The following is a 19,866-nucleotide window of genomic DNA, read 5'->3' as shown; positions in this document are numbered from 1 at the left end:
TTTAAGTTGTAAGAAACATATTTTACAGTATTATTTTACATCTTGACATTAAAAAAATAAATAAATAAGCTTTAAACCTGAATTATTTTGGACTAAAATTGTCCCATGCTAATAAAGCACTATTTCTGTCCCTGGTGTTAATCCCCATCTGAGAAACATTTATCCATCACTGAAACCTGTAAACTATTCATGTGTGCAGCATTTCCTTTAACACTTCTATATGCATCAATGCCACAGTAAAGGTTTTATACATATCTGTAAATTCACTTTACAATGGATGTTTGCTTGTCATTTGATAATTTCAGTTGGACTTAAACTTGCTCAGTCAAAATCCTGCTGTGCAGGGGACAGATGGAGAGAGCTGGAAAACCTTAATACATGACTTCAGTCAACTCTCAAGTTCATGAGATCATAAAGATAATTATTAACAAACTAAAACAAACAAACATATAAATGACACAAAAAATATATATGAAGACACTGCATGTTTAAAAAAAGAAATAGTTTAAGCTTTCTAGTTGCCATCACTTACACAATAAACCCCAAGTTGACTGACAGATATGCAGGATGGTGGTTACTAGTGATGCGCAGGCCGACCTGTTACCCGCGGGTTTTGCAGGTTACCCATGGGTCGGGTTGGGTCAGGTCAAAAAATGTTCATTTTATTGGCGGGGCGGGTGGAGCAGGTCATTAAAGATTAAATATGTCGGATATAGCCTACTTGTTAACAACACTGTTGTAGGTTAGGTAAATCAAAGACGGTGGATAAACCAAGATGGTCCACTGCGAGTCAGTTTCCTCTATCAGTGACACGTGGGGTTCGCGACCACCACGCCCCTTTAGGAGACTAACAGCAAAGACGGTGGATAAATATATTGTAGGTGGGCCATCTTGTCAAATCTAGTATCTTTGGGTAAATGCATGTTACGTAACGTAACCTGTGACCTGACGTCACAAAAGCGCCAAGCAGCGGCCACAACAAACCAGCATCAATGAAGCGGTGAAGATGGAAGAAGAAGTGAGGGAAAGGCTACAGTCGGGAGAGTACAGGGTCAAAAGAAAAGAAGGCCAAGCTGCTAAATCTCATGTGTGGGGAAAATTTCTGTGAAGTAGTTAGTGCAGCAGACGACAGCAGCACTGGCTACGTGAAGTGCAATTCCTGTAATAAGATATACAAGCATGAGGGCCACAAGACGGGTACGTCCAGCATGACAAGACATGTTTGTGGAGGGTCTAAGAAGAAGGACGTGTCTCAGAGTAGTATAACCGCCTTCCTAAAAAGTAACAAAATTCCAGCGCAAGTCAAATCTGAGGTCACTGACGCCTGTGTTGAATTGTGCTGTCAAGATCTGCGGCCCTTTGACATTGTTTCTGGTGATGGATTCTGTGCTGTAGCCCAGTCTCTTACACTACTTTACACTACATAGTTCAAGTGACCCAATTCCGATTTTTTCCTCTCAAGTGGCACAGATCGGATCTGTAACATGAACGTGTAAACAGGAAAAAAACGCATGATATCGGATATTGTCAGATCAGATTCAGCAGATTCACTCCTAACACAGGACGGGTTGTTTTTATTGACTGAGTTGATTATTAAGCCATAGTGATGCGCGGATCGGCTCTGATAGCACCCGAATCAGCATGTACCTATCAATCATCCAGCCGCACCTGTCTGCAGCTGCACGGACATTTCCACCGCTCTGTGTAGGCTAAGTTACCTTTTAAATTATGTGGAGCAGCGCCTGCTTTCCAGGTGATTTATTCTTTAACGATTAACTTCAAATATTTAAAGTTAGTCCTTAAAATTGCTTTCAGTAATGTCAACATTTCCACGCGCGCAGTAATGTCACTGTAGCAAATACAGTGGGACATTTACACAGTGGTCAAAAGTGCTGGACCGGAAGTGCCGCACAAAAAAACGGAAGCTGGCTGTGTTCTGTTTTGCCTCCCTGTCTCCGTGAAAAATTAGGTGAATAGAACATGTAAACAGCAGTCAGGAACAATCGGATATAGGCAACAAATCGGAATTGGGCATCAAGACAAGGTAGTGTAAAGGCAGCCTTATTAACGTAGGTGCACGTTATGGATGTGTGGATGCCAGCAGTGTACTCCCTCACAGGCAAACCGTCTGCGACAGAGCCAAAGTGACGGCCACAGAAAAAAAGAAATCCTTGCAAAAGACATTAATAAAGCTCTGGATTGTGGCATTGCAATTACCACTGACATATGGACTGATGATTACAACAAACAGGGATACACAGCATTTACCGGTCACTTCATCAGTGAAACAGTACCGTGAAATCCAACAAGCCATGGAAGAGAAAGATCAGCTTGACACACTGGATGGCATTCAGCTGGACGCGTTCAACACGATCACTGAGTTCTTGTTGCTTTTTAAAACTGCGAGTGAAGAGCTGGAAGGTGACAAGTATCCAACCATTCAACTAGTGGTGCTTTGGTTTTATAAACTGAAGAAACACTGCGAGCCATAATACGGTGACCCGGAGTACATGGTTTATATTCGAGCACGGGCAATGCAGCTCTTAAACGAGAAACTGTCCATCGTCATCACCCACAAGCTTGGGACGTTTCTTTGTCCACGTTTCAAGTCCCTCAAGATGTTTCCAGCTGAGGAGAGAAACGCTGTCCACGACCAGGCCAGACGACTTGTCAGGGAATCTGACAGAGCGCTTACACCACCCCCAGCGGGGGAGCCAGAGGCCGCGGTTCGAGGTAAGTAACGCCAGTGACTATAATAATAATAGGCCTAATAATAAATACTCTATAGGCCCAATCTTATAACAGTGTATTAATACAATGGTTTATTTAATAACAACTTGCTACGGCAGAATAATGTAAATCAAAATAGTAAAACTATATTATTCCATTTTATGTTTAGTTGAGGAACCCGAGAGAGCCAAAAGAAAAAGGGATGAGTTCAGCGAGTGGGAGGATGATGGTGAAGAAGATGGCAAGAAAGACAAGGTTCAGCGCTACATTGACAGCCAGTTCTTGTGGGATGGGGATGATCTTTCTGGGAGTCGCAGTCAAAGGCCTTCCCTCTGCTTGCCAAGGTGGCAAGGATGATTCTCTGCAGGCGAAATGACTAAATCCCGGAACAGTTGATGCCATTCTGTTTTTTGCACAGTGCCGCACGTTAAATGCCAATGCCTTCATGAAAATAGCCATATGTGGAACAGTTTATAATTCGATGGCCTATTATGTGCTATAAGAAATCTATAGAAAACAGGTGTAACCTAAGGCTGTTCTGTTTGTTTTGTAAGATTTAAAATAATTTAGGCTAATTTGTTGATAGAGGTTCTTTACTTTCTGCATTTAAGTGTAAAGGTGTTATTAGCCTATTATTTAAGTTATTAGTCTATTATTAAGGTGAACTTTAGCACACACACAGTTGACTGAGCATAATGCACTTTGATGCGATGTGTCGCTTTTTGAGCAATGCAATCTGTGGTTTTGCTTTTTTTGTTGTTATTTTTGCATCTTTTGGAAATGATTGAACATGTTTGAAAGTATTTATGTTTATTATTAGTCTCCTTCGTTTGCCCAAACAGGGACGCTCTGGTTTAGCCTAATGTGGCTAATATGTTCTTTTATTCTATTTATTGCAAATAATAGCTACAGAAATGCAAGCCTAATTTTATTTTATTTTAGGATTTATTTATTGTTTATTTTTATACCAGGCTTAAGATTTGAATTTGTTGTTGCCAGTTTCCAGTGCCACTTGAAGGGCTGTTTTCAAGCACCTTTGTCAGACAAAATAAAAGCCTTATTCAATGACATATTTAACGTGTATTTAATAGCGGCGGGGCGGGGCGGGTTGTGAAAATAGATGCGGTTGTGTGGGTGGGACGGAGCGGTCAAATTATTTTATAAATGCGGGACCCGCAGGTTGGAAAAAACCCCGACCCGCGCATCACTAGTGGTTACTATCATTTCAGTTACCGGTATTTTGGCCATAAGTGATGAGAAACTGCAGTAAAAAATGCCAAAGATATGTTTGAGGTCATTTAAAAATCTATGTGAAAAAGAGAAACTATAAATATTGTACTGCAGTCGTATGCCTCTGCGCACCAATCGAGCTGCACTATAGTTTACATCTATGTCTGTGAAAATATGGATGCTGCTTCACACACATCTTCCCCCACAGCACAGAATATCTATACAATCAGCAGTTTCAGGATTAGTGTCACCAGTTTAGTATCTGACCAAATGTTCCCCCTTCTGTTCCTGAGATATGGTGCTGAGTAGGGCCGTAATGGTACATGTATTTGTGTTGAACCGTTCGGTACGCGACTTTCGGTTTAGCACGACCCTGTACCAAATTGTTGGGCGCAGGATATTATTTTATTTTGTTTTATTTTAATTCCGTTTTTGCGAGCCGAACTATTTAAAATATCTAGTTCCCCGACGGACATAATTGAGTGATGGACCGAGTCCCGTAAATCTCCGCTTTCACTTGGTGCAGCGCATTCTTGCATTTTGACAACGTGGCAAGTGAGCCTGACGAACCTGAAGACCCACCCGCAAACCTTAAGTCCTCCGTTTGGGAACACTTTGGTTTCAGGGTAAAATACGAAGATGGAAATAAACAAGTTGACAAGACAAAAGCAGTGTGCTGACACTGCAGAACAGCGGTCGGGTATGTACTTGGAAACACGTCTAACATGCTAACGCATCTAAAGCAACACCACCCGAGTTTGAACGTTAACCGGCATGACTAGAAAAAGCAATCTGGTGCAAACTACGATATCGTCGTGGTTTAAAAAGAAAGAGCGTTTGCCTGACCATCACGCTAAAGAAATAACCAACGCCATTGGAGTTGAGTAAAATTGTTTAAGCTGCACTTTAGATATAAGCATGTTTTGTTTACTGCACTTTAACAAAGTGGGAAAGCTAAGTAAGTTCCTAGTAAAACTGAATCTGAGCAGGCTTTAAAGCTGACCAGCTGCACTATACTTTTTATTTTAACTGAGTAAAACTGTTAAAGCAGAAATTTATATTTATATTTTCATTCAAAAAATGTGTTAAAAAAAAAACAGCAGGATTTTATTTTTCACTTTTATATTTCTATTTTCATTCAAACAATGTGAAAAAGCAGGATTTTATATATATTTGTTTCATTCAAAAATTGTGTAAAAAGAGTTAACTGCTGTGGTGGTATGTTTTAATAAGGTTACCAATAAGTAAAAGATATTTAATAGTTGTCTATTTTTTTCATTACTGTACCGAAAAAAAAACGAACCGTGACTTGTGTACCGAAGTACATACCGAACCGAGATTTTTGTGTACCGTTATACCCCTAGTGCTGAGTAATGGCCAGAAAAGTGTTTTTGTAGAACATTATCATGTCACAGTGAAGATGACCTTTGACCTTTCAGATATAAAATTCATCATTTTATGTAATTAGAAGTTTGTGTGAAATTTGTTATTATTAGCATACAAATTATTTTCCAGAAATGTGTTTTGTGAGATCACAGTGACCTTTGACCACCAATATCTAATCAGTTCATCCTTGAGTCCAGGTGGATGTTTTTGCAGAATTTGAAGAAATTCACGCAACGAGTTCCAGAAACAAAATGGGACAAACAGACAGCTCAAAAACAATGTTAGCTCTGTCAGTATTGCCATTGTAAGCACTTCACAGTAAAAATCATTTGTGGATCTGTGGCATGACGGAGATCTGCTCCGAAAATAATGGGTTTTTCCTTGGCCCATGCTACTTCCTCCCACCAAGTTACATAACAATTGGGCTATTAGCTATTCTGTAATGCTGCTGACAAACAAATGCACAAACAGCACCAAAAACATGACCTCCATGGCCGAAGTAAAAACATGTTTTACAATTCGCCTTTAAGTTACTCATGCACACAGACAAAAATAATCACACACCAAAGGTGGCTACTGTGCCAAACCAAGGCACTGGCCTAACCATCGAGAGCAATTTCAAATTCTGTGTCTTGCTTAAGAACATTTTGAGATGCAACAGGAGGAGCTGTGGAATCAAACCCCCACCTTCACATCCAGATCCTGTTTTCAAATTCTCAGCCAGCATCAGCTGGGTTTTCTTACAAAAGTGTCTTGAAATAAGAATTCATTGTCAATTAAATAATATTTCTCTTCATGACTGCCCAAATGTGGGACAAAAGGATCATAAGTGATTCAGCAATTCTCAAACAGTAGTAAATTCATCATGACAAAGCTCCGTCTTACAGCTGCCTTACACTTAACCTTTTCTTAACATGAGGTACTCCTCAATGAAAACTGTTTGCAGAGTTCACAAGTTTTTCAGTGATTGACTGAGAACCTTGCCACATAAAACCAGAGCTATCCGTAAGAATACCAAAAGGGTTAGGTGGGGATAATAATTTTTGGAGGGTGTGAGATTTCTAAAGAATTAAAACTTAAAGAGCCACATTCACATTTTTATGATGCTTTTATTGCTCATCTTCTTGGTAAGGTTGTACTGTTGGTTACTCATTGTTCAAAAGAACAGGCTCAGGTGATTTCTCTCATATTTGCTCATGCTCTCTCTCAGCCCCAGGTAAGGTTCACATGTTCACAGCATACAAAAGAAGGAGATGTGTGCGATTTGAATAATTGCTTTCAGGAGGACGAAAAAACAGCAGAAATACAAGTGTGCTTGAAAACAGTGTTGGTGTGAATCAGCCTCGAGAGTCAACCTGTTCTTTAGGTCTTTCTAAAAAAAGCATCACTAAATCAATCTCAAATAAAGCTTCACCAAAACTTCAGGTTCAATGATCAAGTATGAACTTCACTGATGAGTATAGTTGTGTAACACACCAGTTTGGAGTTGAGCAGCAAAATGTGTGTGTTGCGTCAGAATGCCGCTCATATCGCAGCCTCGTCTGGGCTATTTTTACCCACAGTCAGTCTACCTAAGCTCTGTGGCCACTAAGTGAGAGGGGATAAAGAGTCGGGACCCCAAATGCATGTGTGATCCTCTTAACCCTCAATCAGTGCTACACTCAACAACAACAGGCCGGCAAAGCAAACACCACTCAGGTTCTCATCAGCATCCTTGTCATTTCATACGTTTACCATGTGTTTTGTCTATTAAGCTCTCCCAACGCTTCACCCTCCTCTTATATTTAGTATCATGCGGTGATACTGTTGGTAGGTGTAGTTTGGTAGAAAGAGATTTTTTGACACTTTGAGCACCACAAGCCGAGTGCCGTCTAGTTCCATTATATCTGAGAGAAGGCAGACATCTCTGCAAACAATATCTCTAACACTTCGCAACTTAGAACAAAACAACCTAGATTAATGAAAAGCACTACGGGTAAGAGAAAAAATATATATTTTGAATTTGGGGTGTACAGTCCCTTTAAGTGTAGCCTACTGCATTTTAATTTAATTTCAGGACGTATAATTTTAGAATTTATATTGTATCGTGTGTTCATTTTGGCAAAGATAAATGTACTTTTAAATTCTTATATCTTCTTAAATGGATTCTAACACAGATGAAAACAGTGAGATATCACCTAAAAGGATGCTACATTTTTCTATTACATGGGAAGGCATATATTCTGACAAAATCCTTCAGTAGCTTAAATCCCTCACAATCAATACAAGTTGAATCGGTCACCCAGCTTCCAAGTGCAAGATCAAGCATAAGCACAGTATTATCACACTTTGCTAGCTGACATACTTTCCACATTTTGCAGTGGCTCATCTCCAGGCATCAACAGTAAATCAGCCATCTTTGAAGACACCAGTGAGGTTGATTGTAAATTGCTGCCAAATCAATGAGCCAGTGCTTAAACCGTCAGTTGTTAAAATGTTTACATCTCTGATACAGTTATTACTAATGCTGATTAGTTCCCGCTGTGATCCATGAATAAATAAAAACACACTTCAAAACAAACACAAAACCCTCATGGTCCTGGTCCAACATCTCTCTCACTCCCTGTCATCAGCTCCTATCCAGTTTCAATTAAGCTACATAATAAACCGTGTGTGTGTGTGTGTGTGTGTGTGTGCACGTGTGACTGCACGTATGTGAGCTCTCCTGTTTACATGAATGTGTAATGTTAGCGTTGCCTAGCAGTAGAAAAGACCTAACGCCAGAGTGGAGATGGTTATCTCTCTAATGTAATGACAGTGAATAACAAAGTAGATCCAATTCCATTAATGGCGAAGGTGACGCCTTCACTCACAGTGTCTAACAATAGGACTACCTGTCTCACCAACTTCAACTGAATGAAGGGTTTGTTCTGAGACAGCCGGCATGCTGACAGATGTTCAATGATAATAAAGTTTACAAAAGTCACCAGTCAGGTCAGAATATCGTTTTCAGCTCAGTGAGTCGAGGGAGGCACTGCTGGGGTCAGTGGTGTGTGAACGTGGACGCACTTAAAGCACTGTAAGGGCTTTGGTTTCAAGTGCCAACACAGTGACACATGTCGTGCCCTTATACAAACTTCAAAATAATGTGGTTGTAACATTGCAAACCCTTCTTTTCTCTGATCATCATTCCTATTTTAGGAAGTGTTAACAAGTGGCCAACATGGTCCGGCTAGAGGCAATTAAAATGCTCAGTGAAGTGAGAAGCAGGGCAGATGGTCAGGCAAAATGTGGCACAGTCCAGCTTGATGCACAACTGGTAAGGCAGGTTTTATTTGCTAAGGTCTGAGGCACAGGGTGCCTTCCATCATTACGCTAAAATCAACGCATCCACAGTGGTCAAATGGCTCAATTTATCTTGTTTAAATTTTGCTTTCCCACTCACTATTCTGAACCCACATTTGATCACAATCCAATGGCAGCCAATAAATGTCAGAGTTGAGCTGTGATGCCAAACGGCTGCAGAGAGTGACAAAAATGCCTGGGAATACAAGCACAGATCATAAAGTTAAAATTCTGAAAACACTGAGCAGGTTTATGTAAGAAAGAATGGGAACGAGTATGGAACTCATCAGTCTTTTTTAGGGCTGCCCTTTGAAGGTTGGAGATTTGAATCGTCAGTCAGAGACCTTTTTTGCTAGTTAGTGTGTTGTGCAGTGTACTTCTTGGGATATTTTAGTCCCTAGATTTTGCTGCGGAGTGAACACTTTCAACTGTCACACTACTATTTGGTACAGTCAGCTGCAGACCTGATGTGGTGGCACAAAGCAGGAAAGACTTTCCACCATAAGTCAATGAGATAGCATGACCTTCTGTCTTCTGCTTGGAAGTGGTGAATTTACAACTCACAGCTACTTAAAACGACAGTCTCTGGCTTTTGTTTGATATGTAGTGTCAGCAAAAAAATCTTGCACATTGCACACGATCCAATGCATATGTTTCTTGATCTTGAAGAAGGCCCAAAGGCCGAAATGCCATTAAAATAAATGTGTATGGAGCCAAAGTGTGCAACACTTGTTTTCTACAATCAAGTCCATTGCCAGTGATCAGCACTTCATTATGATTCTTAGTGTGCGTTACTTCTTGCTTTCCAGAAGGGAAAGAAGACTGACTCCTGAAACTAATATGATTGAGACGAAAAGATAGTAACTAGTCTCTTTTACACTGCCTACTCAAGGCGGGAAAAACAAAGTTGTCTCGCCTCTGAACTGGGAACGAACAAAGTAACAGCACCAAAACAATGCCTGTATAAACGGGCCAGCTAGCAGGATGGGATAATGGGCAGCAAAGGTGTGACATTTTGACAACCAGTTATGTGTATGACCCATGAAGGTAGTTTTAAAAGGTAGTTTATAGCAGTCAGCGGCTAACTCAAAGGAGAAGAACAGCAGCCGAAAATGTCAGCCCATTGGAAAAACAATGAGGTCTGTAAGCCCCTTACCTTCCGAGCAGTGGGTGAGATCAGTCACCATATAACAGGGACGATAAATGATTGCTATTGCCATGTTAACCCATTGACATAGCCAATGCGTATGTTATATGTCACGCTAGAGGCCAATACTAATGTGTTACAAGTCACGTCTGTCCACACAGCAGATTCTCTCCTTCGCTCCATGATGTGTTACGTAGCTGGCGTTGCAATAGATTTAAAGGGAAAGGATCGGTATAGGTTGCATTTTCCGATACCTGATCCATGTATTTTGATGATATCGGGTCCGATATTTGATCCAGATATCGGATCGGTGCATCCCTAGACAGCATGCTATCTAAAATCACACACAGGAGCAGAATGACACCGCTGTTGTCTGGTTCTGTTCGTAGCTGCCCTACAGTGAGATCTCTGCGTAAAAAAGGGCTACTGAAACAAACACAATAGAGAGTAGGGAGTGGTGGGACTGATCAACCCCTGCAGGATGGTACAATGTGGTGATGGCAGCAATTATCACATATTCAATCAATCCCTGTGAATTCTGAACGACATTGCAATTTTGTCCAAACACTGCAGCTTCTCTACAAATTTGACCAGTCATTGTTGGTGAACATTACTTTTACCAATCATAGCGTCACCATACCGTCGCCAAACTCACTTCCTTGTTTCTACTTGTGAAGATATGGGCATGTGTAATACAAACGTCTCACAATTACCAACGGAAATTATTGCTATAGACCTTGCAATGCAACTCCCTGATATTCTGCACGAAAGCGAGGGTTAACTGTTCTGAACCATGTGCAACGTTGTGGTGGAACTAGGGATGGGAAGTGATAGGATTTTACTGATATCAATGCCATTATCGATTCTGCTTATTGATCCAATTCTTTATCGATTCCCTTATCGATTCCTCCTGTGAATTAATGATATCACCTCCTGTTGTTTGTAACCCAAGACATCTGCTTTCATAACGTCTTATTATGAACCTTAAAGCCATGGTCTAGTTTAGAAAGATGATGAGAAAGATTTGAAAAAAAGCACCCCCAACAGGACAACAGGAGCGGGGACGTGCCGAGGCTCCACAGCGGGCTAGCAGCTCCAGGGAAGCTAACAACAACAGCGTCCTGCCGCCGTCTACCTGGAGCGGGGATGCACCCAAGTTCCACAGCGGGCTAGCAGCTCCAGTGAGGCTAATAACAACAGCGTCCTGCTGCCGTGTACCTGGAGCAGGGATGTGCGAGGCTCCACAGTGGGCTAGCAGCTTCAGGGAGGCTATTAACAGCGTGAAGTGAAGCCACGGCTTTGACCGCTTCTGTCTCTCCACCATTACGTCTTCGAACGTGCTGCTGACTGACGAGCATAGATTCGGCGTAATGAAAAGAATCGATAAGGGAATCGTTAAGCATAAAGGCTAATGATGTCGATGAATTGAACCAGTTGGAACCAGTTCTTAACAGGAACCGGTTCTCGATTCCCATCCCTAGGTGGAACACAAAGTCATTGACTGACAACACAAAACTATTATCACTAAATAATGACAAAATTGCAACTATTTTTTTTTTTTGCTATATCTGTTGCTCTTAAAATTTCTTTGCCATGAAATCAGGCAATTAAGGCCAAAACAATTTCCCCAAAAAAGCTGCTAAATTCAAATGGGACATCTGTCTGATGGAAAAATATTCTCTGGAAATTATTTAGCAAGACCAAAATGCATGCTACTACATGAGGCCTCAGGGTTATGACACAGACACAGCACTTAGTTATGATGGAGGCAGGTAATTCTGCCAACAATAACAACTGCTGTCATTTTATGTAAGAATCTGTAGCCTGTGCACCGTTGCTCCTGAAATTTAGTCTCCAGGGTCCAGACTGCTGCCTAGTTTTTATTCTGCCAGGCAGTTTTTATTCTAGACGTCTAATCAGAGACTTATTTAGACTGGGACGCCAGGTGAATTTGAACTAGCAGGGAAAAAAGAAAACCAGCAACACTCTGGACCCCAAGGACTGGACTTGAGGATTACTGCTGTAGACTGTGTCACACACATTGATTTTGTCCCAAGACTAAACGCCTCTCCGAACTGAAAGCAACAACTTCACTAGCATCTAAAAAAAACGTACCCATGAATCCAGAAGGAGTGAGTAAGGGACTTTACCTGAGGTATTTGACTGCAAATGCTAGGGGCTTTTTAAACATATGAGCACTTGATAGGGGTTGGCCTTTAAGACCCAATCTTACATATGTCAAGGGGGTTTGTGATAAAAATTAATAACTGCACTTCTGTAACACCAGGGGACTTGCAAGAGACATATTTGAAAGAAAATATTTAAAATGTATTTAGCTAGTCTGAGATATCCTGATTTTAACCTCCAGTTCAGGTCTAAACCCAAAAACACTGGCTCCTAAATGTTCCATAATGTGTCTCATCGTTTTCTAGAATCCTTCATGCCTGGAGAATGCCCATATCTTACAAACTTTCAATATCTGAAAGGCTGCCTTCAGATCCACAGAAGACATTATGCAACAGCATTTCCAGACTGAGCAGTGCTCCATGATGAAATCTTGATGTGTAAAACCCCTTGAGTTCCCCTTTCACAGAGGTCACCCTCCCAGCAAAAGCAAAATACAGGATTTAAACTTGCTTTGACCCACACACCAAACTGATACTATGTATTTACATGTAAACATGTACTACTGCTGAGTAACTAAATTATGTTTTTTTCTGCTGTTAAATGTTTATCACTAAAATGTGTTAGCAGAGCAGTACAGCAAAGTTCTGTATGACCTCCACAATTTGGACTGTGGACAGACATAAAATTACTTGTACCAGGTTAAGTAAAGTTCAGTATACACAAATATCCTTGTAATATTTTTTTGTTTGTTAAAGTGATAGCGCACCCAAAAATGAAAATTCAGCCATTATCTACTCACCCTCATGCTGAGGAAGACTCTGGTGAAGTTTTAGAGTCCTCACATCCCTTGCGGAGATCGTGGGGGCAGCGGCTAGCATACCTAATGGCAGACAGCACCCCAGACTAAGAACACAAAATTGAATCCACAGAGTATCTCCATACTGCTCATCCATAGTGATCCAAGTGTGCTGCAGCCCTGACAAAAAAAGTTGTTTCGAAAAACATCATATGAACTCTGTTTTTAGCCTCACTGTTGCCTGTAGCTCTGACTGTTTCTCTGTGCTCCATGCTCACGTGTGTGCACTTGCGCGAGACCAGCGAAAGCATGAGCTTTGCTTACCCGTGTTTACATCACGTGACATGTGCACCGCAGGGGGAGACAACAGTAACCACAGTAGCTAAAAGATAATTTGCACTACGGTCTTTTAGCAAAGGACAGCCCAACATATCTGAAGACTTTGAAATTGAGGAGGAACAGCATTTCTTTGTTGAGCCATATTTGTTTGAGCCCGAGTATACGGAAGGAACTCAGGCTACTGGACGAAGCAGCCGCCGCAGCTCATGAGCCTAACCCTCAGCCAGCCGCAGAATACCGGAGTCCAGCACTGGAAACCTGGTGGTGTAGTTGTTTCAAATGCAAAGCAATGTCAACGGATGAGGAAAGTCTTTGCTGCTCAGACTGGGAATTGGCGATGCCTGCACTTGAGAATCTGGACATCAGTACTGACGAGACTGCTGCTCTTCAGAGACCGTGCATCACCGATCACCCTGAGTGCGCACACGTGAGCGCAGAGCACAGAGAAGCAGTCAGAGCTACAGGCTACAGTGAGGCTAAAAACAGAGTTCATATGACATTTTTCGAAAAAACTTTTTATGTCGCGGCTGCAGCACATTTGGATCACTATGGATGAGCAGTATGGAGGTACTCTGTGGATTCAATTTTGTGTTCTTGGACGTTAGTCTGGGGCACCGTCAGCCATTAGGTGTTCTAGCCGCTCCCCCCGCTGATATCCGCAAGGGATGTGAGGACTCTAAAACTTCACCAGGGCCTCCGTCGGCATATGGGTGAGTAGATAATGGCTGAATTTTCATTTTTGGGTGCACTATCCCTTTAAGCAGCTGCAAAACATATTTGAGCCCTATAACCATAGCACAATGTTTACATGTAAATTAACCTATCAGCATTACTAATAGGCTAAATGAGCATTCATTAGATTTACCACAATGTAGCTATTCATGATTGTTTGGAACTTGGCCCTGTGATAGTCTGGCGACCTGTCCAGGGTGTACCACACCTCTTGCCCAATGTCAGCTGGGATAGGCTCCAGCCATACTTATTATTAACTCAGTGTCTGGGCTACATATTTTTACAACTGTAGAATGTAAACACTGTAGAATGGGCCTACTATAACAAGGATAAATGAACATTAGAACATATATATATATATATATATATTTTTTTTTTTTTTAACTGTTATTCATTTTCATATAATGTTTTTGTCAAGCCACAGGGATCCACTGGAGAGGGGCATGTAGCTCCAGAGCTGCAGACTGCCTAACCCTGCCATAGAGCCAGATGCTGGTAACATATACAAGTGGCTGGTAGATTTGCTCCACTCTCCAGCCAACATACACAAACAAAAAACAAACAAACCTAATCTGATGAATGGCTGGTATGATGTGAACAGTCACTAGCCTTTTAGCCAGTGAACTGAAAAGTTAGACTCAGTAGGTCTAAGTTCAGAAACTGCTCCTGGACATTTAGTTTAATTATGTAAAGCAGGCTTTATGTTTCTGTAGACCTGAAGACAGACCTAACTTTACAGAGGCCTTGGGTACAATGTCCTCTGGAGGTCCACTTTGAGTTAAAAGAGAAACACTAACTGAGTGAAACTGATTTTTAAAGTACTGTATTTTGCACAGTGTTATTACAGCCTATAGAGCAGACATGGTCTAGCAGATATCAGTAAGCAAAATATATTTAGGACAAAAATGCTTTCAGTGAGCTGCAGGATGAACTTGTGGTTTTAGCTGGTGACAGGCCTCCACAGCTTTTAATGCACTAATTTGCAGCAGGTTATATGACGGACTGTAGCCTCCTGTATGTGCAGCAGGCTGATTAAATGACGTATCATTACAATCAGCCTATGGACACAGTGTCTCACCGTCAGCATCACCTTGTTACCATCATCCCTGCGCCCCTCACCACTGATGTCGCACTGTGGCTGTTAGGCCTCTGCTGCTACCATTCCTCATTCTCAGCCCCTTTACCGACACAGCAAGTGACAACATTAACGCACACGACAATAAACACGTCCTCACCGGGAGAGTAGAGCCTTGCTAGCTGCCGGGCCCCGGCGTGCTGCGGTCCCCAGCGAGGCGCCGCGCTGCGTGCAGCCGCCCCGTGCTCATTCCCGTTCGGATCCTCCTCCGCCATGGACCGGTGCCTGATGTCGGTCTCGGAGAGAAGCGACGCCGCCATAACTCCTGCCCGCTGCCCCCTGCTTTGGCTTTCAGCTATGAGACATCAATTATAGATATGTCTGGGTCAGTAACTGGTTGTTTTTGTTTACGTCCCGGCCTCCGGTAGCTGTTGTTGTGGCTGGATTGAGAGCGGAGGCTGGACCAACTGATGCTAGCTGGGATGTACCGGAGCAGCCTCGTACCACCCGGAAATACACGGACGGAGCTGCGCTGACACACAGACCTATTTCACGGGGTTTTACCGCTGCAGCCTGTCACACACAGCTGTCACTTTGTAAGAGAGACACACTGTTTGCATGTGTGTTTACATAGAAAACGTGAGGCTCCTGTAGCACGGCACGTAGCGCACGGCTTTTCTTCAACAAACTTTATTTATGCCTCCAGTTCAGCTGTCGCGTCAGCTGCAGGGACCGCCTGCATTTTACACTTATGATAAAAAGTGAAAGTGGTGCCTTAAATTATGATATTGTCTGTCCCCCTATACACAACATTAGAGACATTAATTAGGATGCTTTAATGCATTTTAACATCTAGTGGGAGCTTAACTACCTCCGCCATAATGTTTTCCCTTAGGGTTAGGGTTAGGTGTTAGGGGTTAGGGTTAACCCTAACCTGGGGCCTGTATCACGAAGCAGGATTAATGTCTTAGCGAGGTAACTTCAGGGTTAACCCTGGGTTTTCGGTCTCACGAAGCCGGTTCAGTTCTTATCGGGGTAGATCACCATGGTAACTTACTCTGAACGGCTGTCCTTCTCCACAGCAGGGTAAGTTCAGGGTTGAATCTGATCCTATAAAAAGCACCACCCACTGGCCAATCAGCTGTTCAGAAAAAAATGACTCCGCTGACAGAAATGCAGCCCAGTCATGACGGGAAGTTTAATTCATTTGATTGATTTTGATTTGAAAGTTTATTTTGAACATTAAAAAAGAAAAGAAAGCAACAACAACAGACAATGAAAAGATTGTTCAAAACGGAGTGGAAAGAAGTCGAACTTTCATCCCACCCCTTCATAAGAAAGAAACTGATCATTTGCGGACACTTAATAGCACCATTAATTAGTGCCAACATTTTGTTTTGTTGGAGGAAATGATCCCTGTTAAAGATAATGGGCCTAATTGACAGCTTTGCTGCTGGAAATGTGAAAAGTAGCCTATCATGTCTACACTTCATGGTGTTTGAGTGATTTTCCTTTTTGTTTTTTAAAGAGGGACACTAGGTATATTTTTGCGCAGCTGTTAATTTCTAACACAGCTCAATATCAGGATGATTTTATTCAGACTATCAATTTGGTGTTGATATGATTTAATTGTGGCGTCAGCTTTAAGCTTTATTGTAGCATATATAACGTTATGACAAAGAAGACCAATTTATCAGACGCAATGATGTTAGACGATAATTGTAATACACGCAATTCATCTGCGCAGCATTGATTTCATGGGATTCAAGGGTGTGATCAGTGTCAGATGTACAGGTACAGGTACTGTAGCTACTTGAACCAGTGATGAGTAATTTAACCTACACATCATTTTATTTGCTACCTTGTTTTGTCTTGATTTTTTCCCTCTCTCCTCCTCTATTTCTTTTTTCCTCACCCGTTTTTTTTCTTCTCTATTATGTGATTTCATTGATGTTTTGACAGGGGAATTTCTTTGATAAGCTTTTAGTGGCTTCTAACCTCTCCGGCACTTTTCATTTTTTAATCTTGTAAATTTTATACTGTCTGTTTTTAACATTACGTGCAAATAAACTAATCTAAACTAAAACTAAACATTATTCATCCTGTTATGCGTTGCCACACATGTTTCCTCCTCCTGCAGCTGCCACGGTGTTGGCCTTTTCTCTAATGTTGCTTTTCTCCTCCTCATATTTTAGTAGAATTAATCTCTGATCCTCACGTGAAATACTTTTTTCCCCTCACATACGGCGCTCTGTGAGGACGCTCAGTGACGCTGCGCTTCTCTCATGATTGTGATTGGTCCGCTGCGCGTGCGTTCACGGCTCTTGATAAAGCAACCCTGGGTTGAGTTACCGAGTTGATATCCAGCGTCGTGATACCGATTATCCTGATTGCCATTGTTAGGGTTAGTCAACCCAGGATAGGTCTGGGTAACCCAGGAAAGGTTGATCTCGCTTCGTGATACAGGGCCCTGCTTTCCCCAGCTCCAAGTAAGCTCAGTTAGGTCCAAGCTCCTCCTAAGAAGCTGCCTCTGGTGAGAAGTAGCAAAATGAAATGTGTAACATGCTGAAGAATGACGAATTTACTCTATTTCTGATATGTCATTTATTTATGTGGTTGTGAATAACACATGTGACTTAATTGTTTACCAATATAAACACACAATAATTCAACTTAAGGAGAAATGTTACTGTATTCCTAAAGACCATGCTTTAAGGGTCAGCCATGCAATTGTTTTACAGATTCAGTGGGCCCATTTGCTGGAGAAAACCTTGCAGCTAGTGGATTTACATAATAATACTGAATATGAGCCTATAGAGGAAATGTTTAACTGTTCTAGTGATACGCAAGTGTTAAAGCAACAGCCTTCTGACAGGGACGCTCTCAGCTGACTGTACACATGGATACTGCTGAAACAAAGGTTGCAAACTGACAAAAATACACAACTAAACAAGTCTGTCAGTCCAGTCGCCAGAAAGAAAAAAAAGTTAAAAAGTTACAGTATTGATCAGCTTGTTTGTCACACCCCACATTAAGGGCAAACTATCCCAGTCACAACAGCAGTATTGGCGACAGTGCGGACGCATGTATGCCAGTCACTCCCACATTTTTTTGACGTGTCCAAAACGTCAAATATTTTGGCGAAAAATATTTTTCATTCTAAAACTGTATTTGGGTGCAGTAGGAGAAGATGTGATTAATTAGGAAAGATTGGTATTTGTGTGTTTATACTGTTTATTGCCAGTAAGAACTGGTACAAAGAACTGAGCCTCCAAGCCTTAAACAATGGATGGACATCATCAAGGAGATCTTTACAATGGAAAAGATCACATTTTTCTGAGGTCTTGAGGAGCAATATTCCTCAGAAAAAGGTAGAAATGGACTGTCTTTATTTCAGAAGATGTGGATGCCGCTTGAACCACTGTGAATGTCTGTGGACAACAAAAGGACATTAAACACTTGGACTCATGTATTCAACTGGTGTGCCCCCACACAGTGCTCTCTATATTGTGTATGCTTTATCATAACATCTAAAAAATATTTTAAATAAAGAGTTAAAAAAAAAATACAGTATGGCTGAAATGGAAAAAAAGCCATCTAAATATCTAATTTAAGTCATACATTTTTTAAATTTACATCCTATATTTAAAATCAGGTCCAAAGTGAAATGGCAGCCCGGCTGGCTTACGAGCAAATCAAGCTGTAGTTTCAGCAGGTAGGTGCCAAACCTCCTCAACATTCTTTAATTATTTATTTATTATCCTTTTTTAAACACTTATTTTTACACACTTCAAATACACTCTATTTGTGTGGTATTGCAGGTCTCACCTTTTTCATGATGAACATTTATTGCCAATTTTAAATGTTTGCATACATAACACTTAGCATTGTACAGCTCTGAGAAACAATAACAAACATACTAGAAATAAATTATGTTAATAATAATAACAATAATAATAATAATAATAATAATAGTAATAATAATAATAATAATAATAATAGACATCAGGTGGAAAAAAGGGAAGAAATTTGATAAATAATAAGCAACACAACATACCCACCAAAGCCATTAAGGGTAGCCTAAACATACAGATACAAATATTGAATGAATAAAACATTGTTTATTCTTAGAGAATCATTAAGGTTCAATCCTCCTATCTGTCATTCTTTCTATAAAAGAGTTGTTCATATGAGGCCTTCTTCCAAGTTCTACGAAACACTCCATATGAAAGGGATCTTCTGTCTTTTTACTTCCCCTTAATAAAGTCTGTCTACTCGCCATTATTGCAGTTCTGCATTTCCACAATCTTTCATGTGCAGCCGTCACCCAGCATATATAACCTGGAAGAAAATTCAGTGTCATTGTTAGAGATCTCCTGTGGACTTGTTTTCATAGGGCATATACCAGAGAGCATGGAATGATGGACCTTCTCAGTTCTGACATTTCCAACTGTCCACTGTCTTTCTGAGCAGGGGTGTTTCTAGGATTAGAGGCCATCGGGGACTTAGCCTGGACTTCTGTAAAGGGGGCCGGAGGGATCCTCCCCCATGAATGTTTTTTATGATCAAGCTCTATTTTGATACTTTTTATGCACCCTGGCATGTTATTTGCCTGAGAAACTGTTTGTTTTATATTAGTAGTTGTAAGTGATTAGCATTGAGTAGAAACAGGATACTTTGCAACTGCTATCATTAAAATGTGAAGAATTTTGAGGTGCTTGTACTTTTCACTCCACTACATTTATTTGTCTGCTTCAGTTACTTTGAAAACTTAGATTAATAATAGAAAATATAATCAAGAAGAAATGATGATATATATTTATAGATTAAACTCCACAGCGGTATATAAAGCATTTAAAATGAGCTTCACCTTTCTCAGATGCAACATTAAAGTGATTACCAGTGCACTCTGTCTCTGCACACGATCAAACAAAATAAGGACCCGATACTTGCGTTTTTGATCAACAATTTCATATTATT

General features: G+C 41.0%; 1 protein-coding gene across 1 annotated transcript in view; it reads right to left on the bottom strand.

Annotated features, from left to right (window-relative positions):
- Positions 1-15,568, bottom strand: part of peds1a (plasmanylethanolamine desaturase 1a) — a 59,100-nt gene extending 43,532 nt beyond the window's left edge. Inside the window, exon 1 of the mRNA XM_033635414.2 lies at positions 15,047-15,568. Within this exon, the coding sequence (XP_033491305.2) occupies positions 15,047-15,206 (160 nt within the window). The 5' untranslated portion in view covers positions 15,207-15,568. The remainder of the gene's footprint in view (positions 1-15,046) is intronic.
- Positions 15,569-19,866: the final 4,298 nt, after the last annotated feature.

The sequence above is a fragment of the Epinephelus lanceolatus genome, chromosome 5 (assembly GCF_041903045.1).
Source record: "Epinephelus lanceolatus isolate andai-2023 chromosome 5, ASM4190304v1, whole genome shotgun sequence".
Taxonomy (NCBI): domain Eukaryota; kingdom Metazoa; phylum Chordata; class Actinopteri; order Perciformes; family Serranidae; genus Epinephelus; species Epinephelus lanceolatus.
The sequence above is the reverse complement of the archived record's forward strand: the minus strand, read 5'-3'. Positions and strand labels throughout refer to the sequence as shown.